The sequence below is a fragment of the Sycon ciliatum genome, chromosome 12, assembly GCF_964019385.1.
Source record: "Sycon ciliatum chromosome 12, ocSycCili1.1, whole genome shotgun sequence".
NCBI classification, from domain to species: Eukaryota; Metazoa; Porifera; class Calcarea; order Leucosolenida; family Sycettidae; genus Sycon; species Sycon ciliatum.
In genome coordinates this window covers 17941843-17966114 of record NC_088654.1, presented here as the reverse complement: position 1 = coordinate 17966114, position 24272 = coordinate 17941843, and the positions used below count along the sequence as shown (strand labels likewise).

Sequence of the window (24272 nt, the reverse complement as noted above, 5' to 3'; positions counted from 1 at the left end):
TACACTCGGATCAAAAACAACGGTGCCCTGTCTCGAGACCGGGCTTGCAGTGATATGCAGTGTACGCATGACATCAGAAGATCCGATTCCGCTCGACCAAAACCCTATGCAGAGCTGGATCGGCGTTGCACACTCTGGGGGGTTATGTACTCTTGCTGATACGTTTAGCTTTATTGTCAACAGCACATGCTTCATCTTCGTCAAGGATGATGCCCATCAACAATCTCTCTACTCTCTCCATGGTAAGTGTATTTTGAATTTTGTAAATTGTAGCATTGCCGATATCATACCTGGGTATTGTAAAGGAGAAGGGTTTGTACTATGTAAATGACGTAGAATATTCGAGGAAAGCTGTGATAGCAGTACATGTATGTGCGTGGAATGCGTGGGTAGAGTGAGGCCTGAATATCACACCAGAGCAATTATTATGCTGTTTGATCGACTACTAAACGTCAGTTACTATTTTAAAGTTGACATACAAAACGAAATTGCACCATTCCCAGGTCACATGTTTAGTCAAAGAAGTCCATTTTCATGATCTTGTGCTCGTTGAAAAGCTCTGGGTGGGAGCATCTTGGTGATAACAGATTCTCTATCACAGCGTCCACAATTCTTGCGCTAGAATGCAGCGACATCATGTGTGTATCAAAGCACCACTCCCTGCTCAATACACGCTGTTTTCGGGAATTCGCCACCGATTAGCTGACCAGGAGTAAGCTGAGGAAGATTGTACTTTAAAAGCAAGCACCACTTATAATTATAGGGCTCTCCAGGCACATTCATCACCGGGGATACAAACTTTCAGAGACGCTCCATTTCCAGCGCGACAAGCACCTTGTGAGACACCAGGTAGGAGCGCGAGTCACTGTCGCTCATGGAGTTGTGCTAAACTGATCCTGAGAGCCAGTGGCTGTTCATAACGCTGTCACCTCCAACACCTAGTCGCATGTGCCCGCGTGGGGGACAACAATACGAACTGAGAAGCTGTGAGTCAGTCAAGAGTCAAGTTCGGCAGGACACGTGTGTTCCACATAGGAACAACCAAGATTTAGTTCATGACTAATACCGCCGACGTCGCTACTTCATATTTTCGTATTGTAAGAGGTGGATGGAAAATGTTACTCTAATACCGGTAGTAATCTATCTCCCGAACGTTATGCACAATGCAGGTTGCACTTAACACTAGTGATCCACAGCAGATGAGAGGCATTGGAACACAACTGGAAACATTGACTGGTAACAGTTCTACGCTGTCAAGTGAAGACATTGGCTATTCTTCAGGTATCATCAACAAGCTGACAACGGTCAGCATTGAATCACATACAGGAATCATCAATACAATGGATAAAGTAAAGGTAAGAAATTGGAAGAAATGGGGGTTGCGACTTCGGCGATGATGTTTAAGGATGGGTTTGCTCCCACACCGGAGCTCGCGCTATTCCGCCGACTTGACTTGACACTTGACAGTCAAGTGTCAAGTCGGCGGAATAGCGCGAGCTCCAGTGTGGGAGCAAACCCATTCCTAAGAAATTGAAAGGATCATCATTTTTGTTTTCGCTGATTTTTCAGCTCTCCAGCCCGGGGCGCACACTCAACGTCAACATAGGGTAAGGGTACATTGGGACCTGGCAACATAAGTTCAAGTGGATGTGCCATTCCCATCAAATATTGATGTGGTCGTCCTTATCTGACCGCTACGTCTATGTGGCCACGTGTCTCACACGTAAAAACCTCTTCATTTTAAAAATAACACAGAAGTTGTTGTTGTTGTGCTTATTTATAGTCGTTAAACCAAACAGGCAATGGTGCCTTCTCACAAGGAGATGACTTAGAAGAGGAGAGGGCACAAAGAGAATGGGGAGGGGAGAAGAAACAGGCACGGAAGGGATATAGAATGGAGAGTATAATGTAGTATAGATTCAGAAGCAGGAGTAAAAGTCAAGTTTGGAAAACGTTTGTGACAAGTTGGTCTGCTCAAACATGACCGGAACAACACAACATTCACTGACCAATTTCAAGTCTACAGCCCAATCCTTTGGAACACGCGAAGCAGTCTTGTGAATCACCCCCAATTACTTTCATCCGTAACTTAACAACGCCACCGTGACACGCACAGCACAACGTGGGCGAATCACAATCAGAATACATTTTGGCATCAACCAGGCCGACACACTCTCCCTCACTCAACTCAATGGTAGAATCTCTTCTTTTGGTGCCATGCTCGTCGTCTTCCTCATTGGTTTTGGTACCGTTTGGTGGCGCCATCATACTGTCTCCACTTTTTCTTTGTCCGTGACCGATGTCAGAGTTCATACTGCTCTTTTCTGTTGCAGATTTTTCAAGGTCTTTTCAAGGTCGATGTAGCCTGCTACGATACTATTTGCAGACATCCACATTATAGCTGACTACATCAACGTCAATTTCAAATGTTTTAGGAAATTAGAGGCCACATGCCACATGCCACGTACTGCTTCTGTTTTCCAAAAAACATTGTTCAGTCCCCTGAGTGGTTCCCAAAACGAGCTCATAAGGCAAACGCAGTTGTATATTTGAGTCACTTTAGGCGGCACAGAACTGTGATTAAAATGTCTGAGAAACAGATGACGGAGATCTAGGGCCTCGTGAACGAAGAGAAGAGCTTCGCATGGTCAAAACATATTTGAAGTCTACTTTTCAAGCGCCGAACCTCGTTGAAAAAGCACTCTTAGGCATTTCCAAATTTGGCTGAATCAGGAATTGAATTGTCTGTCGTTTGTGTGACTTTTTACTAGATTTTTAAAAGCATTGTGTCAACAGTGAATAATATCGTGAAGGTCGAGCCAGGCAAGATTGATCCCCAATTCGGCAAAAAGTAAGGCATCAAAATGACTTTCTACAATTCAGATGTTTTCCAGTTGTTGTTTTAGTAGCATCGAAGACCCAAACAGTATTCGGTTTCGTGGGCCTGTTGAAAAAATTCCAGTTGCATAATGTTTTTGGGATAGATTTCCAACTTGCTTCGGAAAGGCAGAGGAGCAGTAATAACCGTTTCTAACTTTGTTTGTTTGTTTGTTTATTTACGGATTCTCCAGAGGTAAATGGATACCTATCATGGGAGTCTCACCAAGCCAATAAAATAATGAAAATAAAATAATGTATGGAGCGCAAAAAATTCAAAATCTGAGATTTTCTAAGTCAAATGAGAGGAAGAACAATAGATTGAGAACCAGGGGTGCTAATAGAACACTGGAAAGGCACTAAAACAAAATAACTGCAGTAGCGGATTTAGACTACATTGTTCAACACGTGAAACTAGGTATGCCGGAAACTGAGAAGCGGTAAACTTCATACAGCTTCCTTACCTTTCTATTTGCTCCATCGGTATTGGCTTCTTTTGCAAAGCGTTCAGTCTTCACATTGGCCTGTTTTACAACAATACTTTCAGGTAATTACACAAAAAATTATTACAAATCATTTTTAACATAATTATGATGGACTCAGACGGAGAGCCAAGGATGAAAGATAGAAAATGAAAAAGACCTAGGCTAACAGCTTTAGCACATACGGAGGGGAGGGTGAGTGCCACCAAGATAAGCACGAGCTGCGGATGTTCGTGCACGTCGATGACGATACTGGCAAGACCATCAGACAAAACGGTCAAACCACGATTCAAGGACGCAAACCAACATTCCACACAACTTGTGTGGCACAAAAGATGCGAAGATCAATAACAGGAGAAGCTATGCGAACAAGACTCCTGCAAAACCGGACGCCTCGGTTAACCTTGAACAGCGCTGCACTCCGACAATTTAGATGGACAATAAACAGCGGTAACAAGCAACAGTTTCACACGACGATCGTTTCGCCGTATAGATGAGGACGGCTCATCAGGTACGTGCAAGGACGGACTCAGATGGAGAGCCAATGATTAATTTATAGAAAATAAAATGGACCAAGGACCTACAAGTTACGCTATAATATCCACTAACACCACCAGTCACGAAACAATCAGCTTATGCGATAACATTGCACAGTACACGGTACTGACGTTCTACAACTAACTGGCTAACAGCTCTAGCACATCTTGGATGTGCACACCACCAGCCTTCCAACTTGGAAGGTTCTAGGTTATAGAAATAACATAAGGAGGGGAAACAGAGCGCAACCAAGTAAGCACGAACTGAAGTCTCAGCTGTGAAGGACGTTGGCGGATGTTCATGCATGTCGATGACGATACTGGAAAGACCATTGGAAAATAGTCAATACGGTAAAACCACGATTCAAGGACTTAGAACCTTCCAAGTTGGAAGGCTGTTGGAGCGCGCATCCAAGATGTGCTAGAGCTGTCCGCGCTGTGGAAATGGTTTGCTGTGGAGGTCCCAGCACTGGATGTTGTATCAAAGGTACGACTTATTGGCTCCTCACTGCTAGTGCAGGTGATCTCAGAAACTGTATTAAATCTTCTCTGTTTTTATTCACAGCATTTCGCTGAACCTGGAGACCTTGGCTACTTCGTTCACTGGCGATGGAGAAGAGAGAGAAGACTATGGTAGTATTCTGCAGATAATGGAGGACGGCCTTTCAGTTGTCGTTGGCTGCCCGGAAAGACCCGATCAAGCGCTAGCGTTTGCTGCTCTAAATCAGGGCCGTGAATTGTACCTGGGACCCCTGGACAATTTCCCAGATAGTAGGTTTTCATAGATAAGAAGAAAGGACAAAATGGTACCAGTTTTGAATAACTATCCGCCAACGAAACCAGATCATATACAGTTTTGTGCCATGTTTTTGCACTCGCTGACTGTATAATTATGATCTGGTTACGTTGGTGGACAGTTAGTCACAAGTCGTAACATTGTTGTCCTTTCTTCTTATCCATGGTTAGTTTGGCTCAATATCCGACTGTAAATGGTAGGTATTATATGAAATAATCTATTTTTGCACTTTGCTCTGACACACTGTACATGCCACTGGTGCAGGTCAGACGTGCTGTCACATCTCAGGCATTTGGTGCTGACCAGAGAGAAATGATTTAGCTGCATCTCATACTTGAAGCTTGGGCATTCGAAGATCTAAGAGGCATCACCCCGTAATTAATTTGTTATGACAAATTGCCTGCGCCTGAGCTGAACTGCGTGCATACCTTAGACGCCATGGTAATCGAGCTTCTCGTTTAGTTTCTGTTCCCACTTTCTCATTCATTTTCCCCTCTATTGTCATAGCTATGGCTGGTTATTGGCCGCATCACCCGTGTGTCTTATGCTAGCATCACGTAATTGGGTATAGATAATATACGTTAATATTGACACAAAAAAGGCCGCTCCAGGCAGCTCGAGGTAGTGAAACTAAAAGTTTCAGCTGCACAGCCTTTCACCTCTGTTGTGTGTGCAGGTACGTTAACATTGATATGGGTATACATGTTTGGTCTCTGTTCCCCACATTCATGTCTTGCTAACATGTCCTCAAACAAAAGATAAGTGTAATAGTCATGCATTGACTACATTCATACACAGCCACAGAATACAAGAGGACGTGCAAATTAAATCGATAGATGGTCTTTTACTAACTGCGAATGAGTGCATAACCCCTTGATTGATTGATTTTTATTTCACGGATCCTCCAGAGGCAAATAGATGCCTATCGAAGGGAGTCTCCTATATAAGTATGGAAATGAGAAAGTATGTTCGTAAGGGAGAAGAGGTAGAAGATACATTAGAATATAGAGTACAGAAGAAGTAAATTCAGTACTTCAGGTAGTACATTGCATGCTAATCATAATGAGAATTAGAAAAGCAGCATTGCGGACTACTATAACTGACATATACACCAACTATTGAAACTATCATAGATGTGGTTAGCCTAGACACAAAAGTCAGGAATACCTTTCAAAGAAAACATAGATTGCGAATGATACCGACGAACAGCAATACTAAATTTCGCTGTTGTAGAGAGTGAACGAATATCTTCAGGAAGTTTATTCCAGGCAACACTCAAAGAAAAAAGGGTTGATTTACGAAAGAAGGTGCCAGCTTTAGGAAGAATTATGGATGAAGGGTGCCGACTGCTTTGGGAAGAGGGTAGCTGGAAGTGAGACAACAAGGAGGGGTATTGGGAGAATACATGGTGGAAATAGACAAGGCCAAGAATCTGCCGTCGCCATGCTAACGATTCCCAAGAGGACAGAACATTGAGGTCTTCTTTGGAAGTCGTCCAGTCAGGCCGACGCTTGAGTTTACTATTTAAGTATGCTCTAGCAGCAGTAGCCTGCAGTTTATCAAGGGTTGTGGACATGGTGGCTGAAACGGAAAACATCCAAACGGGAACAGCATATTCAAGGAGGGGACGAACATAACATTTATACAAAAGATTCACAGCAGGAAAAGGAAGGAAGTTGGACATGTGGTTTAAAAGAAAAGCCCGACCTCGAAATTTGCTGGTAATGTGTTGAATATGGGGGGACAGATTGAGTGAAGGAGTGAGGATGATGCCCAGATGGCGGTGGGAAGAGGGCTGGGTCAGTAACGTACCGGCCATGGTGACGGTCCTGGGATCAGGTGGGTTTGATTTAGGTCTGCAAAAGGGAACATGGACACATTTGTTAGCATTGAAAACTGCTTCAGCTTTATGGGACCAGTTCACACATCTATCAAGGTCTAGTTGCAGGGAGGCAGTGTGCGCGGCGGGTACGATAGTAGGCGGAGAAACGCAGACCATGTTGGAATCATCCGCAAACAGAGTCAGATCGCTGGATTGGGGAATGCTGGGAAGGGAGTTGATAGAAAGGTTGAATAATAGAGGGCCTAGGTGGGAGCCTTGTGGCACACCAGCGGTGAGCGACATATGGGTTGATAAGGAGGTTCCGACCCGCACAGACATCGATCGGCCTTCCAGGAAGTCCATCAGCCACGCGAATGAGTCAGGTGCACACCAACCGGACAGACATGAGGCTAGGAGGCGATGGCTGGTACGATCAAATGCCTTCGAGAAATCGAGAAAGACGGCATCACACTGGGCCCGGTTATCAAATGCAGAGCTGACAGTTGATGTGATATGCACAAGTTGGTCAACCGTGCTTCGGTGGTGGCGAAACCCGAACTGTTTCGGCGACAGTAGTTTGTGTTTCGCTACAAACGCGTACACCTGGCGGCTGATTAACGCTTCGTAGCATTTTGCCACACCATTCAGCAGAGATATCGGCCGGTAGTTAGCAGGGTCATTGCGACTTCCCTTACCCTTGTAAATTGGGGTAACGATTGCAACTTTCCACTCAAGGGGTTGGGATCGGTAAGTGGTGCAGCGGTTAAAGAGAGCAGTGAGGGATTGGGCGAGCACTTCTGCTGTCTCTCGTAGGATCCTGTTAGGAAGACTGCCAGCTGTAGACTTTCGCACACTTAGGGTCGACAGTGCCTTGAATACTTCCACGATAGACAGAGGGCGGATGGCAAATGTTTCCGAAGAAGAAGGCATGGCGAGATCACGATGATCTGCATCCGACGACGGTGTAGCTTGACTATTCTTGGCGAACTGTTGACAGAAGATGTTCGCTTTCTCAGGGTCGGTAACCGCTAAGGTATCGACTCCTTGTATATCAGGTATAGCGGTGTGAGGACAATTGATGTGGCACATTTTCTTGACTCTCTTCCACCAGTCATAAGATCCTCGATCTGCATGAAGGCCTTCTGACATCTGGTCGTAGAAGTGACGTTTAGCTTTACGGATGGCAGCGACGAGGCAGTTCCTTGAAATGCGATAAGCAGCCCAGCACTCAGGGGTATTGACACGTTTTGCTGCAGCAAATAGTCGATCTCGACGTTGACGGAGGCGATGGTGCACAGAGGTGAACCAAGGCTTTCCATAACGATTTGTTCGTTTTCGAACCTTCGGAACAAAAGATAATATGGCTGTGTCAACTAGTGTTCGCCAGGAGACCCATGCTTCATCTGTACTACTGGCTTCTTGTACAGCAGCGAGAAGAGGGAGGCTCCAAAGGTGGTTATTAAGTGCGGGCCAGTCTGTGGCTGCATAGTTGTTCACGAGCAAATCAGAGTGCACTGGTTGCTGGGAACGAGTCTGTATTGCGAGATCAAATACCACAGGACAGTGATCAGAAACAGGGGGAAGTGTGGTGAGGTTGTGGATGAGGAATGGTTGGTTACAAAGAACAAGGTCAAGGAGAGAAGAGCTCTGACCTGCGGCGGAGAAACGTGTTGGGCGGTCGCGTACAAGTTGTGTAAAACCAGTATCATCCAGCAGTTCGACAAGGCATCTTCCAGCAGCAGTGTTCGGGTCCTGCCTATACCATTCGTTGTGCCGAGCATTAAAGTCACCGAGGATGATAATGGAAGCCGTAGTGTCCGTAATGGAAGAGATGGACTCACGCAAGCCAGAGAGGAAGGTTGAATGATCCTGCCTTGGTGGCCGATAACAGCAGAAAATATAGACATCTTTGTGGCCATTTTTAAGTTGAATGCATAGGATTTCAAGGTTGGTGTTGGCAGGCTCGAGGTCTGCTCGTCTGACGTAGGCGAGTCCTGGTCGGAGTAAGAAAGCAACACCACCGCCACGCAGAGCGACATGAGATGGGCGGTCTCTTCGCACTATGTCAAAAGCGGCAGTTGGCAATAATACAGAGTTAGGAATTTTCTGAGTTAGCCAGGTTTCGGTGATGCCTAATATGTCCATGTCTGAAGTACCAAATATGTTATTAATTTCATCGGCCTTTGGATACCAGCTGCAAGCATTGGTTGTGGCTAGCCGCATATGATGGGGATGTTTGTTTGGTATGAAGGCTGAGGTATCGTATGGTGATGGGAGAGTGAAGGTAGGTGCATCTGGGTTCAGTTGCCCTGACACACCGTTAGATGATGGTGTCGATGTGGTCCTAGTGGGAAAAAAGATGGGTGCGTGTGGATTCAACATCACAGTTTATGATTTCTTGGGGAGGGGTGGGTTCTTGAACTTCCATTCTCGTGCTGTTACATGCTCGGGCCAGAAATCGTTTTCCAGAACATTTCTTTCGTCATGCTCAGCAACTGTCAGATGTGCGTACAACGTGCCATACACTGTTCTGGAGGGGATCAGTTTACAGCCAGTAACTTCCACATTCTTCTTTCTACAGTACGCAACAAGATCATCAGCACTGCAGTTGATATTGATGCCCCCAACGAATACAACTCTGCGTGTTATTTTCTTACCTCCACGCAGATCTGCGGGCTTCCTGTGGCGGTTGGCGGCTTCACGTACGATCGACCAGTCGTACTTGGTGCTGACAGGCTTGTCAGTACGACTGGCGTTGCTTGTTCGTGGTGTAGAGAAGGTACGACTAGCGTACGTCTCGCCCAGAGCTGCGGTTTCAAGCCCTGTTGGTGCGGATGCGGGTACTGGTACACCCGTGGCGGGAATGTTTGTAGCTGCTCGGTACGAGTACTCATCCAGGTGGCTGTCGAGGGCGCGATTAGAGACATCGATGTGCTGGTGATGTTGTGTCAGGGCGCGAAGCTCCTCCCTGAGTTCTGCAATGGCGGCATCTTTTCTTTTCTCCTTTTCGAGAGAGATTTTTCGTAGGTCGGAAACTTCTGCTACCAGGTTTCGGACCGTCTCCATCAGGTCAACCATCATCTTCGTTAGCGCAGTAGCATCAGTACTGGTACATTCACATCCGCCTGCCTGCTTTGTGACCCTGTGTGTGTCGATCTGATCGTCCAGTGGTTGCAACTTTCCCCTCAGGGCGCCAACCAATTGCACCCGGCTCAGGCCGGCCCACTTGACGTTATTGGCCTTTGCCAGTGACTCCAAGCCTTCACTATCCAAAATACCGAAGTCAATGGACGCCATGCTCCCGGTTGGGGGAGGAAGACGTCAGACGTAAAAAACTCGCAACCACACTCGTCAACTACAAACATTCATCCCCTTGTTTGATCTGTTCGAAATATTGTTATTGATATCCTCTTTCCATTTTGCAGAAGAATCCACGTTACGGGTGGTAATACCATCGAGTGCATTAGATATAGTACCGTCCGGTTCAGCACTCCCACCCAATCAATCACAATGCCAAGAACGCCAAACCTCCTTCATCTTCTATAAATCACCCATCCTCTTCCAAGACGACGGGCTGGACAAGGACACAGCAGTTGCCACTGCAGTTGTCTCAGCCAACCTTGGGGGGCCAGCAAACGAACCCTTGGCCGGAGAACCTGTCACTCTCACCTTCCAACTTTCCATTGATTCTGTAAGTGCTTGATAACTCCGACGACAGTGAATTTTGCACCATCAGTAAGAACTGCTGTGTATTTGCACAAATTCATGCTAACCTGCTGCCACTATCTGCTCGCTGCCTTTACACTTGTAATTACTCAATCTGCGGACAGAACTGTTTCGTCCTTTGTGGACTCATCAGCCCAGCACAGAGGAAAATGAGGCCGGACCTGATACAGTAGCAGTGAAAAATAAATTTCCAAAGCCTTAGCTCATCATTCCCTGTGCTGCACTCCTGAAAAGAGAACGAAAGAGGCAGGCAAGATTTACTTTCCGGTACGTCATACTGCTTGGCTTTGCTTATTCGGTTCTTGCCTGATTGTGGCATTGGCAAATTTATGCCCGCATCAAACTATATCCAAGCCATGTTATACACCATAAACTGTAGATGTGTTACTGTTTCAATCCCGATCTGTAAACCGATCACAGCTCTTTACCTCATGTAGTTTGCGAACCATACTCTTTTCTTCTTTTCATGCAGACCGGAGCTTGGTTAAAACCAACGTGCGTATACTGGAGCTATGGGAAAGGTAATTTTAAATTCACATTGTAGCTTATTATTACTAGTCTAAATAGATAAATACATTGTACGAATACAGACACACGTAGGGTCACATGCGTAAATCCTACTATAGGCCCATCATGTTGAACGGTCTTTGCTGGGATGACAGCTACCCCACAGCTCAGCGGTTAGAGCATCGCTGGCCTCAAGCTAAGGTCCCTGGTTTGATTCCTGATGGTGACAGTCGATTTTCAGGCTTTTCCCGTTTGTATCTTTCCCTCAACTTGTGAATAGGGCCATCAGGCGATGATTTCAGTATCGTGCGGTGGACGCCATTGCAACATGAGCTGAAATGCATGTAAAATCCAACATCTTCTAGGAGCACGAATGCCCACTCAGCTGCCCAAACAGGTCATGCTGCCCTACAAGTTATCCCTGGTTCCATGCTATGATCTAGTTATAATTATCGTCATAAAAAAGACAATGACCAACGACAGCAACAAAGAATAGAGCAGAAGCCACACAGTTACCTGCCACTACATTCTGCGCATTATAATTATACTGCTTTTGTGCTGCTGCCGCTGTATTCAGAGTAGCTATATCCCGATAAGGGCCTAGTGCCGAAACGTTGTGGATGAACGAAACCGGTTCGGATGTGCAGCGCTATGGGAATGGGTTTGTCCTCCCGAATTTCATATTCCAGGGATAGAGCTGCAGGAAGCCTCATCCCTTCTTCAGACTTGAATTACTTTTTCTCTTCGTTACATCGCCCTTGCGTATTGCCCCTAGGTGGTTGGGCCACAGATGGCTGTTACCTGGATACCGACGTGACCGATCTGATGACCAACGTTGTTCAGTGCAAGTGTACACACCTGACAAACTTTGCAGTTCTCGTTGTGAGTAGTGGTAGATCTAAGATTTATAAGGGTATAGAGCTATGTCTTGATTGATTGCGTTTTCCGAGCATTGTACTGCCAAAAGCGTGACAACCTGCAGATACGGTCTCCAGTGAAAGCTACAAGGGCATAGGGGTTAAAAGTCAATACCAAGGCCCAATGGTGTGTCTTGTTCGCCATGCATGGAGTCGAGACCCTGGGTCGATGGAGCTGCCCACTCCCCGGCACGAGTCACGTAGTACGTGCTTCCCCTGTTGCATCTCCCCTTTGCCAATGAAGTAAGTGGCCTTTGTCAACACATACATGGGCGTTCACCTAGACGTATGGCAAATTATCAGATTCTATTTTCAGTCAGTCGTTGAATTTCATTGGCAAGCACTTCAGTAGCACCAATCACAATGATATCTACTTGAAGTAGTGAACAACAACCTATTGTTAAATCAGAACAAAGCATTAAAATCAAAGCGCCCTAACTTTAAGAAACACAGCGAGATTTGCACGAGGGTCGATATGTTTGGGTACAAACCAGAACGAGGTGAGGGAGCGTATAACGCAACCTCCTCACAGCTAATAATATGTGTTGACCTTGTTAGGTCTCAACAGTATTGCGCATGGAGGCCTGTCGAACTGATCACTTATATCAAGAGCAATATGGGTCGCTTGGTACACATGGAATACTCGCAGAAGCAAATTTGCACGTCATCTGTGAAACCGGGTGGTCTAGACAAGTGCTTTTAAAACACTACAAACTTATTTTGCTCCATTCAATAAAGACCTGTACCAGTCTGTCCAACCTTGCCACCATTCCAAAGCAGGACATCCATATACAATGTATACAATGGCAATCGTGTCCCATGTAAATGTATACGAATGTTTTGGTCCAAAGCAGGACGGTTGGACGGTCTGCTGTACTACAGAAGTCAATTTTGTGCGCCTTTCCGTTCTGCCGAGCAATCATTTCCCAGGCATTTTCTGTTTTGGACAATTATAAAATTTATGTTTTGTTTCCTCTTCTGCCTGCATAAACCTTCAGTCTCGTAGTGCCTTCAAATCTTCCCAACCAGCTGACAAGGCGTTGAGTATTATCACCTACATTGGCTGTACTCTCTCTGCAATAGCTTTGATTGGTTCAATGGCCACTATTGCAAGTTTCAAGTAAGGCGACTTTGTAGATCACTGTGAATACCAGGGCTCTGTGCATTGGGTGTACATAATAATACTTCAGTAATTATATGGTTGATTCACATGGTGATAAAGACCCACCTGGAAATGCGGCGGTCAATACACGCCTGCCGACCCATGCTCTCTAGGCTGCAAAGTTCCAGGGTGCAAATTTCGGCCACAGAGCTCTCTTTCTCATGGCCACTACCATTAGTTCGCGCCTGGCGCCCAGTGGATGCATGGTTGACGGTATCCGTCATAGCAGGCTGGTACATCAAGTAGCGAATGGCACATAGAAGATGACACAGCAACGACATAGCTCGATTGCAATGTACGTTTCGTCAATGTTGGTGATGGTGGTGGTGATGGTGGTGGTGATGGTTATTATTGTTATTATTTTTTATTATTAACTTTTATTTTACTAGGGTGTTTCCCACAGACCTATGGTCTTCTTTGGTGGTGATGATGGTGGTGATGGTGGTGATGGTGGTGGTGATGGTGGTGATGGTGGTGATGATGGTGATGGTGGTGGTGATGGTGGTGATGGTGGTGAGAAGTAAAGCTCTGTGCCAGAACTTTGCAGCCTAGAGAGCGTATGTGGGCAGGCATGTATTTACTGCCATATTGCCAGGCGTGTCTTTACCACCTTTTAAAATACTCAATGATAGGTGCAGCTGCAGTGGTGTCTTCACCATCATATTATAATTATTTTGTTAATTGGAAATTTTTATTTCCATTGCTATCAGGTTCGGCCTCATTTCCTCTGTGCTGCGCTGACGAGTCCATAAAGGACGAAACAGTTCTGTCCGCAGATTGAGTATTTTGTTTATTATAATTTGTGTGCATTTGTCAGGTTTGTGGGTATTTGTATCCTTTTCTAATTTTTTGAACACTTAATAACTTATACTGGGTGGCGAGGGAAAGAGGGAAAGCCGGAGTTGGATTGCTTTTTGAAGCAACGCCTGTTCCTGGAGTAGCATGTTTCCCTACGTGCCTTGAGGAGCAAGTAGCTATGGTTATCTTTGTGAAGGTCTAGCATTCCATTAACGGATGTACTACTTGTGATGTACGCTTGCTTGCAGGGCAATGCGAGCCAGGCGTCACAACCGGATTGTGTTCCTCCTGAGCATGGATATGCTCTTAGCAATTGTCTTTTTCGTCTTTGGCATTCGCACTGCCACATCATCCCCAAACATCTGCACTGTTATCGCTCTGCTGCTTCATTTCCTCTTCCTGCTGATGTTTTCATTAACCTCCCTGGAAGCCATCATGCTCTACAAACAAATTGTGGATATATTCGGCATGTTTCAAGGCTTCACTATCAAGATTCTCCTTTTGCTAACAGCAGGTAAGACGTAGGTCCACTACTACTATTGTTTTCACATGTTTCTTATAACATAGTGCAAGCATAGTCCAGTAATAACTGATTGATAAACGAGTACGATAATATAATGGTTGCAGAGTGAATGGAAAAGAGCGAGTCTTCTACAGAAACCTCTTGCTATGGATGAAGCACCAGGAAGCCTCACCACCTCTACTAGGGTAGTCCAAGTGCAATCAAAATGAATCATTTTTGTTATGACTACCGCAAGCACAAGCAACAAGAGTATTATCATCGCACCGTGATGTGTTGCATGTGAGAAAGCTTCTGCTCGATTATGCATGGCTATGATCTATTAGCAATGTTCACAAATACTAGGGCACTTGTGCGAAACAGCTAATCACGTCTGGTCTCTCTCTCTCTCTCTCTCTCTCTCTCTCTCCCTGGGTGATACGTTATTCCTTTTGGTGCATTTGTGTCGCAGTCCATAATGTATAAAATCTCACTCTTCCAACCCCAATAACGGTCTCTTTGCTCCGAATCAAATTGTATTCCACCAAATTCGGGCCGGACCATCATCATGATGATTAGACCGTTATTGGAGTTGAAAGAGCGATGTTTTACACATGTGCAAGACTGAAAGTGGCTGCGTTGGAGTTACCTTACAACAAGAAACATTTACTAGTATGATGTAAAATTCTCCAACAGTCCAAGATGAGCACCATCAGTCCTTCTTCTTCCCAATGTACAGGTGTGCCTTTCTGTATCGTGTTCCTGGCAGCTGCAATTACAAAGCTCAGTGCCCATGGCAACAGCAAGTAGTAAGCATAATAAGTACTCTCTAGTATTTCGGGGAGGGTCTCCGGTTCGTGTCCTGGCGGTCAATTAATTCTTCCGACTTTACCTCAAACTCATGAATATCTTATGTGCTGGGGCTGTCCGCTTGCTTGTTTGTACCGGTGCTTGAAGTGTGCGTGTTAGTGTGAGGGCTGCGTCTCAGAAGCCTGTGTGGATTCGATCGAAGCGTGAGTTTCGAAGTGTGAAGAGAGTGTTGAACGGCCGCTGCTTGGATGGCGAGTACACCATCGCTTGGTGTAGGGATTCGAGTCCTGGTGGTTCGAGTCCATGCACTCGCTGACGTTGGTGGACAGTTAGTCATGACTCGTAACATGTTGTCCTCCTTTTTTATAATAATTAAATTGGCTCACCATCCGAGTTCAACTATAGTGCAAGACAATATTTTCACATTTTTGCTGAAGGGGTGTAGTGAGGGGTGCGCTCACCTCGTGGTATTTGCCAGGTTGTCTTCGCGACACGCGTCAGTTACCCAATCCCAGTTTGGTCTGTATGTCATGGAAATAATCTTCATTCAACCTGGGAATCGTTCTACAACATCATCCCTCACTGGCCTCGCCCTCTGACCTGATTCCACCCATACACATGGAGCTATGAAGCCGAGACCTCTGGTCGGCGGAGCTTACTGGGCCCCACCGCCACACTCCATCATTCACCCCAGTGTCTGGAGATATGTGGATTTTGTAGAAAAAAAAGAAAAAAATACACACATAACTGGAGAGGTTAAGTTGGACGTTATTTCCGACGTGACATGCAGTTTCACGTCAAATTTGGCGTTGAACGCCAAATTTCGACGTGAGCTGCAGGTGACTCGCGTTTTTTTCGACGCGCGAGTCAAATAACGCGAGGTGAACTTTCGCGTCGCGGCAGAAATAACATGCATCTTAATTTCTTAAACCTCTCTATTAACTCCTGACTTACATGTACTTGTATAAAGAAAGGTCTAGTCATGTACCACTATTCGCTGCGGGCTTCAACATTTCTGTCTTCCTTCGTGTGCTGTTATCCCATGTGTTTCTGTGTGCAGTTGTTGGATCACGGAAAACGGAGTGTTCTATGGGTCCTTCATAGCTCCCATGTGCGTTTCACTCCTGACCAACATCGCTGTGCTTGTACGCGTCACCGTTGCCTTGCATGGACATGGCTCGGCGGTGTCTTCGTCTATCAAGACCACCAACACTAGCAGCGTGTCGTATCTGCTGCGGGTCGTTGTATCTCTGTCGGTTCTGTTAGGTATTTCCTGGCTGTTTGGTGCCCTGGTAGCCGTCTATGATCACCTCGCTCTACAGTACATCTTTGCTATCACCAACACTCTCCAGGGGCTGGGAATCTTTGTACACGTGTCACGTGATGCCGAGGTGCGTGCTGCCTGGAGAAAATCGATCACCTCAGTGCTCAGTCAAGACACCAACTCAGCCGCCGTCCATCGTTCCAGCTCCAAATCAAGCCGGATAGCCCTCACTCTGCAGCGCCAATCGCCGCACACCAGTTCCTTTGGGACGTTTAGGCGCAGTACGGCCAGCGAACAAACAACGAAGAGTGACACCCGAGAAGATGCGGGACCACCTGGTGATTTGCCGACGCCGATCACGTTATCTGAGCAAAACCAGAGTTCCGTCTTCATCTTGAAGGCGCCAAGTGAGGGACCGAACCAGCAAGCAGACAGTGTGTAATCATCCAGCGGATTTCTCCACGTCAGAACACTTTCGAGTTAGACTCTCTAGCCACAAGCAACCTTCGTTCACCTTCATCTTCTCTTCCCACGTTCCATGTCTACACTTGCGTGAGAGGATTCTTAACTCTCCTGAACAGGATTCACTTTCAGGAATGGCTAGATCACAATGGCCGTCCAATTTTCAGTAAACGTACATTTCTGCTTCTTGTTAATGATTGGGAACAAAACAAAAAAACAAAAAAACTAAATAAGTAACACCACCCAATAATCAATACTGCATTTGAATGCTATTTTATTCCCTCGTCACCCTTCAATTTATATTATTTGGTGATTTAAATTTGAATACTGTTCTTCAGCAAACTGGCTCGGTACATGTCTGCCACCAGTGTGTAGCCACCACATGAATGCTTTAGCTCTTCTTTCTCTCGAACCTTTGGGTTCTTTCTTCCATTAAGAAATGAATACAATAGTAGCACTACTGGGAGAGTTATAAAAAAACATTTCAGGTTTCGCTTGAGGCTCAATTTTTTAATTAACAAAAAGGAAAATTCTCAACTTGCCTTTGGTTTCATTTGCTGCTTACATGCAATCATTCTTTTTTCTCAATAAGTTCATTCCACAAGCATCCGAGTTAGACGTGATTGCCCTGCTGCTCAGTCAGAGCTGTTTTTTTTGTTCCCCAGCGCTGAGACATGTTGTGTTTGGATACTGTCCTTCACTTCTAATTTTCCAGACACCCTGCGTTATCATGGCGCCTTTGTAGATTGTACATGTAATCCTTGTCATCTGAATCAATTCGTTCTTTTAATCATCGTGTATGCAACAACGTTTTGATTCAAATGCCTCCCTCTTGGGTACCTTTCCCGGTTGCGTTTTGCTTTTGCATGATGCAGTTACATTTTGATGCTTTTTTAATGCATGAGCGCCTGTCTACCAAGTATTAGTTACTACATATTTCCCCGGGCGTTTCCGAATGCCACAACTCGGCTGACATCCCATTGCTCGAGTTATGCTGCCTTTAGTGCATGCTTGCCTGCACATTCTAACGTTTCGCAAGTGCATGTAGCTGGGGCTTGTTTCTCTCGATCAGAATTTTTCAATTCCTTTGCAATATCTTTCTCTCCCTGTTCTACATGTACGTACTGCGCAATGGCTGTGTCTGCATGCTTGTTTACATCACATTCAAGTACATGTATCTGGATGCTAACGTTACTAACCTGCAACAGAATACCATCACACGTCATATTATTTTACATGTACATGTATGTGATTATTGTCGCTTTTTTTCTTTCTAATCTCCTTATGTTGTCTGATGATTGGTTTTGCCATGAAACTCTGAATAACAACGAAACAGCCCTATTTTACTTCCTTTTATCATTTTTATGTACCTTTTCGTGTTATGATTATTGTGTGGCCATCTCCCGCTGACCAATGTCATACCATCTGGAGTGCGCACACTGTTTCTGACTACCAGCGTTCTTCTCACCTTTATTCCTATAACTAGTATAAGTTACATGTCCCTAAGTACTACTTGTGCTGATATTGAACGCTGCGGATTTCTTGCTCAGGTTATGTTTAGCTTAGCTGGTATTCGCATCAGGGAGTAGTACAATATTGTATGCCGTATTGTACTACTCCCTGATTCGCAGTCTGTATGTGATTTCATAATGCAGACACAGTTTATTCATTTTTACTAATGCTTTCCTTCGTTTCTACCATGCCACTTTCTCTTTTTCTACAGTCTGTGGTTTTTACACGTTTGAGCTTCAATATCATCATGCTGCATTGCAAAATCATTATACATGTTATTTTACCAGTTGCTCAATCAATTTTCACATTTGTGATATCATCATCATTATCATACATCATCATGCATTTGTTCTAAATCATTACGTCACCATAACATCACCATCAGAACAACAATCTCAATTCCCTCTTCAATGTGCGCGACATAAGGGTGGGTAAGCTTGCCCTAGTGAAACCGACTCGTAGGTAATGCATACCCTGCTTGAAAGATTCCACTACGTTTACATGCCTTCTCAAAACATAACGCTACTATGAGCAATGGGTCACCTACACAAACTCTGATGACCTAGCTAGAAAACGTAGGCATGGCGACTAGGGGTGTGAGGATAATGCTCGAAAAGGTGGCAGATTCTGCTCGAAAAGCAGTGAAATTGGCAGAACCATACAAACCTTATGGCGGACAATTCCTCGAATTCTGCTCCATTTCTTTATCTACACACCAAACATGCATGAAACTTACCAGAAACAGTACCGAATTCTGCCAGTTTTTCTGCCGGCATTATCCGCATATGCCTAATGGCGACAGGTCCAAGTGTCCATTGCAAAGGACTTCTGGGACCCGACGATTGGCATAACGTATACGATGCTGGCTGAAGATGAATGCTCCGGGCATATTTAGGCATGGTACAGGAAATCGTCTGGTGACTGTTACCCCTTATAACTTATAAGCCGTACTAGCATGGTGCCAGAGTCGTTGTAACGTTGCAAAGTGCAACAAGAGTACAAGGGTACAGTATAGCACCATCATTGGCATAATTCCAGCAAAATGTAGCATAATCACTGGCATAATGTGGGCATAATGGAAAGCATAATCCAGCAATTTACCAAGCATAATCCGCCAAGGGCTACCTTCGTTGTATGCACATCCCCAGCATGCATCACTGGTTGATCATTTGGTCAACCACTTCATTGACCAGTGGGCTAGCATAGTTATTTTAAAGAACGCAAATATGACTAACAACTCATTGCGAATTTGCACGTCTAAAGGTTCTGCCCAGACAGCCACTGGCATCGTGGATGCTCCAGACCCGGTGTGCCAGTGCCAGTGCCAGTGCCAGTGCCAGTGCCAGTGCTAGTGCCAGTGCCAGTGCCAGTGCCAGACCCAGTGTGCCAGTGGCCAATGCAAGCTGTATGGCGTGTAAACGGGGAAGTTAGTTAAGGCAAAAATTAAAATTTCACCAGTTGTAGTCTTCGGGGTGCTGAGTCGAATGGTCGTGGTCCGAGGAAGCTGAGACGCTCCCTTCCTACTTGAATCCCAATCGAACTCGCGCACTTCCACCGAAACTGGGTGACTGCGCCCCACTAGATGGGGATTTGTATGCAAAATGTCACTAAAAGCGCCATTACGTTCTTATAAAGGCACGGATGACCGCGATTGGCCCATATGTTGTAGTCTTTTGGACGCTGCGTCGACTGGTTTTGGTCCGAAAAGGCTGCGATGCAGCGTTCCTCCTTTATTCCCAATCGAACATGGTTGAACAAGCGGTCACGTGCTCCTGCGTACGCCAGTCACCTGGTCACCGTGCCTGCAGGGTACAACTTACTACTAGCCTGTTTGACCTTTTTTGGGTGCAGTCCTGTCACTCGAGTTGAACCTTGGTGTGAAAGTTGTCGCCTGCTGGCGTGGTGACCAGGTGATTTGGGCACCCAGGAGCACGTGACCGCTTGTTCAAGCATGTTCGATTGGGAATAAAGGAGGAACGCTGCATCGCAGCCTTTTCGGACCAAAACCAGTCGACTCAGCGTCCAAAAGACTACAACATATGGGCCAATCGCGGTCATCCGTGCTTTTATAAGAACGAAATGGCGCTTTTAGCGACATTTTGCATACAAATCCCCATCTAGTAGTGCGCAGTCACCCAGTTTCGGTGGAAGTGCGCGAGTTCGATTGGGATTCAAGTAGGAAGGGAGCGTCTCAGCTTTCTCGGACCAAGACCATTCGACTCAGCACCCCGAAGACTACAACTGGTGAAATTATAATTTTTGCCTTAACTTCCCCTTTAATTATTTCAGCACTGCTGCATACATTCTCCAGCCTGGGCTCGCCAACAAGCAGGCTGAATCTAAGAACTCGGTTACATGTATGTATGCACACAAACAGAACCCCCCCCCCCCCGTGCAGTTAACGCATGTCTAAGTTCTAACATCATTGTAACATGCTAGCCGGCTCAGGTGCTAGGTGGTATAGCTGATGGAACATACACAACAATACAATACCCATATACCATGCCATCTCTCTCTCTCTCTCTCAGTCTGAAGCTCTACCAACAGGCCAGGGAAAAAGAATAGCCTATGACTGTATACGTCAATGGTATAGGTAAGCATACTTCGCGATTCACATACTGTTATGTCTACCATACCATCATGACCGATCACGGACTCGTGCTAGCCTACCGCTAGCGCGCTGTAATACTGTTGCAGTAGTGTTGGTTTTTATGACTAAAATAATAATGTGCGCAAGTAACTACATGACTGTACGTACATGCCTAGCGCCTGACAAGTGACAGTCTAACTATTACTTCAGTCTGTGACTGTGCCTGTACTGCTGTAGTGTAGTGTAGTGTAGGCTGTGCATGTGGTGAGTTGGTACATGTACGAGCAACTCTCCTAATCGTTGCCAGGGTCACCAGGTCACGGCTTTGCTTGCACTCCACTCAATGACACTTGACAGTGAAAAGGACAGACATGTCGACCAACAACAAGGAGGTGAGAAAGAGAAGTAAAAAATACTTCACATGCACAAGGCACGTCGGATCCTACCCGCCACTGTTTGCCAACTCGCGTAGCAGGAGTAGATCTGCTCTGCACTGGCGTATGCTAAAAATGTATGAGGAAACCCCTCTGCTTGCATCCACATAATCATTGACTGATTGAGCCATCGCTGTAAGATTGATGTCACACTTGCTTTCCTTGAATGACATTTTTTAGCGATACCCCTGATTCAGAGCGCCACCGACGTCCGTACCCGTGTACGTACATGTACGTGCGATAACCTCAAAGCTACTACTGAGTACTGAGTGAGTCTGTACTGTGTACAGGTACCGAGGCTAGGTAGACCTACTACTAGGTGTTGGCTCACACAAACTTTGTGTGACAAAGTAATCTCGATCGTGAATGTCATTAGTTTTTGTATTCATGCGAGCGGAGAGAAGAGCAGGGAGATCAGGCACCGTAATATCATACGTGATAACAGATTCTCCATCGACTGCCTGTAGCGATACTGGCGATAGTTTGCACGCCCGTCTCGTGTGAATGCATCAATTCAGCAGCCGGCCAAGAATAATTTGATGCTCTGAAATTGCGTTTGGTTTATTAGTCCTTTGCAAGTATCGCAGCGAGCAGTGGTTCAGCTGGCCGCTCTGCCACGCGTTCGTACTCGACGTTAGCGATGCCTTGAAGGAACAATCTATCAGGTAGAAACACAGGAACATGCTGCGGAGTAAGCTGCCGGCCAGTGCCGGACAGCAATCAGCCATTGCACATGTTCAACGGCATTATCTCTCCGTATTGCTAACCCTTGGTAAGTGCCTACTAGACCGTTGCTCAGGCGAGAAGCCAATGATTATTACCATGCATTGGCTTCTGGGAGTTGAAAAGGGGAAAACGTGTGACGAAAAATCTTGATCGCCACCATCAGGTCATTCAGGACTTTATCTCATTGGGTACCATTCCTATTATGATGGCCACTGGAGGACTGCCACCTTCATTTCGGCTGTGGTAGAGAGATTTCCCTCCAAATATTAATTGGGTTGCCAGAAGGGAGGTTGCCTGCCCTAAACATATGGGGTTTTAACGTGGGGCATGCTATCTGAGAATGTACAGGGAAAGTGTGCCAGTCAAACTAACAAGTTTGGTGCGTGTTTTTGGCCGTGATGCCGAGACATCAGGTCGGCAGAGCCAACAATGCTCCACCATCACTGCTGCGTCTCGGTGCAGCCCCTGCTCAGTAGTTGTGGCGTTTGTCCCGGTCTCAGTACCATTGTCTTTCTAAAATAGTTTCGAACGGGGAATATGAACATATTAAAAAATACAAAAAAAAATTGCAAGGTTACACATAATATGTACATGGTTACCATAGCTGCCACATCTGTAGTAGGGAGGTTTTCCATTCTGGTCGGGAGATGTGTTGAATACATCAACAAAATCGGGAAAACCCGCCTGATAGGGAGATATGACACCTGCCTTACGATGTCTGCTAGCTGCACCTATCGGCGCCTGTATGCATAACCTGTACATCGGTAATACAGTCAGACCTCGTTTAACCGCACACATCCGTTTTCCACAAAAAAATATCCGGATAGACTAGGGAACCGGATAACCGACCACGCATACTGCGTGTATGCATGGCATATGCTGTAATCAGTAACCAACGATTTTCTGGCGGACGGCGAGGGATCCGGATAAAAGAGGACCGGATAAGCTAGGTCTGACTGTATAGCACCGATGTCAACTATGCACGGTAGTTGAAGGGAAAACAGAATTACATTATCATTGTACTGTACCCATTCTCTCAACTAATGAGTACTCTAATTTCAGAAATCTTTCGGTGCTCAATATTTTCGGTATGAGGGCAACAGGCCAGGTTAGGTGAGCAGAAATTTTCGGTACAGAGAAGCAATTCCCTATTGGGTTATGTGTGTTAGTGTTTGTTCGGTGTATTGAAATTTTAGGTACAAACTCTGATGACCTAGGTAGAAAACGTAGGCATGGTGACTAGGGGTGTGAGGATAATGCTCGAAAAGGTGGCAGACGCACCGAAAGTACCGAAAATAAAAGTACACCGAAAATTTGTGAAATTACAGTATATTTGTAACTAATTGAGACTTCTTTGATGTGTGGCATTGCTATCATTAAATTATTGTAACCGCTTTTTTGTTTCCTCCAGCCATCATCTTCTTCTCACCATGTGTGCATGCCGAGACAAACTGCACCTTCGCAGGGCTTGATGTGTATGTGGTGAGCAATGAGACGGTGTGTAGTGTTGGACGATACCCGGACACCGCCGTTATCCAGGGCACCGAGACAGACGTTTGCCGAGTATGCGATCCTGGATATTTGTAAGTTGTGGGTTTTAGGGAAGGACCAAGAATGGGGGGGGGGGGTTGGAAGGGGAGAGATCGACATGTTCTCTAGGCTATTGATTTGTTGGCACTTTGCTTGAGCACGCGAGTAAGATTGGAGGGTGCGAGAGTCTGATTTTCAATTGAGCGGCGAGGGTGGGAAAGGTTGTTGCCTGCTGATGGAACCTTTCGAAAGAGGTGTGCGACTTATCGAGAGTAGCCTGTTTGGGTAAGTTATAGAAAAAAATGATGTTTAGTTCCCTTTCCATCCTGCCTCATAAAGGTGTGTATTGACAAGAGATCTGCAATGTTGTTGTCTTGCAATTGTCCTGTACATGTCCAGTTGTGAGGGCTGGAACGTGACAAAGGAAGCATGCCCTGCTGGCACTTACAATCCACTTGCAGGACAAACAAACCGATCAGCGTGTCTAGTAAGTCTTGTTGCAAAGTTGCTGTACATTGCTGTCCGTTGCTGCATGCGTTCCCATCGGCACATGTCACTGTTGGTAGTGATCACTTGTATGAATATCTGCAGGGCGTATTCTGGAGAGGAATTCTAGTTATTTGCAAAGTAACTGTGCATGTGTGTGTGCGTGTGTGTGTGGTGTGGTGTGTGTGTGTGTGTGTGTGTGTGTGTGTGTGTGTCCCATATGGTGCAGTGGTATGTGCAGTCGATTTCCAATCGAGAGGTTGCGGGTTCAATTCCCGACGATTATGGTCACACACGTCTTTCTTCTCTTTCTCGGACTCTTCCTGACTTTTCTTT

General features: G+C 45.7%; 2 protein-coding genes across 2 annotated transcripts in view; both read left to right on the top strand.

Moving 5' to 3' along the window:
* The first annotated feature begins 187 nt into the window (after positions 1–187).
* LOC135828578 (adhesion G-protein coupled receptor G6-like) lies at positions 188–18504 on the top strand. The gene is made up of 11 exons (XM_065341014.1): positions 188–242; positions 1170–1355; positions 2772–2851; positions 4461–4666; positions 9939–10204; positions 10712–10760; positions 11522–11628; positions 12662–12783; positions 13872–14137; positions 14862–14931; positions 15993–18504. The coding sequence occupies exons 1-11, from the start codon at positions 207–209 to the stop codon at positions 16636–16638; spliced, it is 2034 nt and encodes a 677-aa protein (XP_065197086.1). The 5' UTR covers positions 188–206; the 3' UTR covers positions 16639–18504.
* Positions 18505–21621: 3117 nt separating this feature from the next.
* LOC135828604 (uncharacterized) overlaps positions 21622–24272 on the top strand; it is a 90776-nt gene continuing 88125 nt past the window's right edge. Inside the window, exons 1-3 of the mRNA XM_065341033.1 lie at positions 21622–21966; positions 23332–23503; positions 23850–23937. Coding sequence (XP_065197105.1) covers positions 21876–21966; positions 23332–23503; positions 23850–23937 — 351 coding nt within the window. The 5' untranslated portion in view covers positions 21622–21875. The remainder of the gene's footprint in view (positions 21967–23331; positions 23504–23849; positions 23938–24272) is intronic.

Excerpts from the sequence above, each read along its gene's own strand:
- LOC135828578 (XM_065341014.1), top strand. The coding sequence starts at position 207 with ATGATGCCCATCAACAATCTCTCTACTCTCTCCATG. Across the intron at positions 243-1,169 it reads ATCTCTCTACTCTCTCCATG|GTTGCACTTAACACTAGTGA; the intron begins GTAAGTGTATTT and ends TGCACAATGCAG. Across the intron at positions 4,667-9,938 it reads CCTGGACAATTTCCCAGATA|AAGAATCCACGTTACGGGTG; the intron begins GTAGGTTTTCAT and ends TCCATTTTGCAG.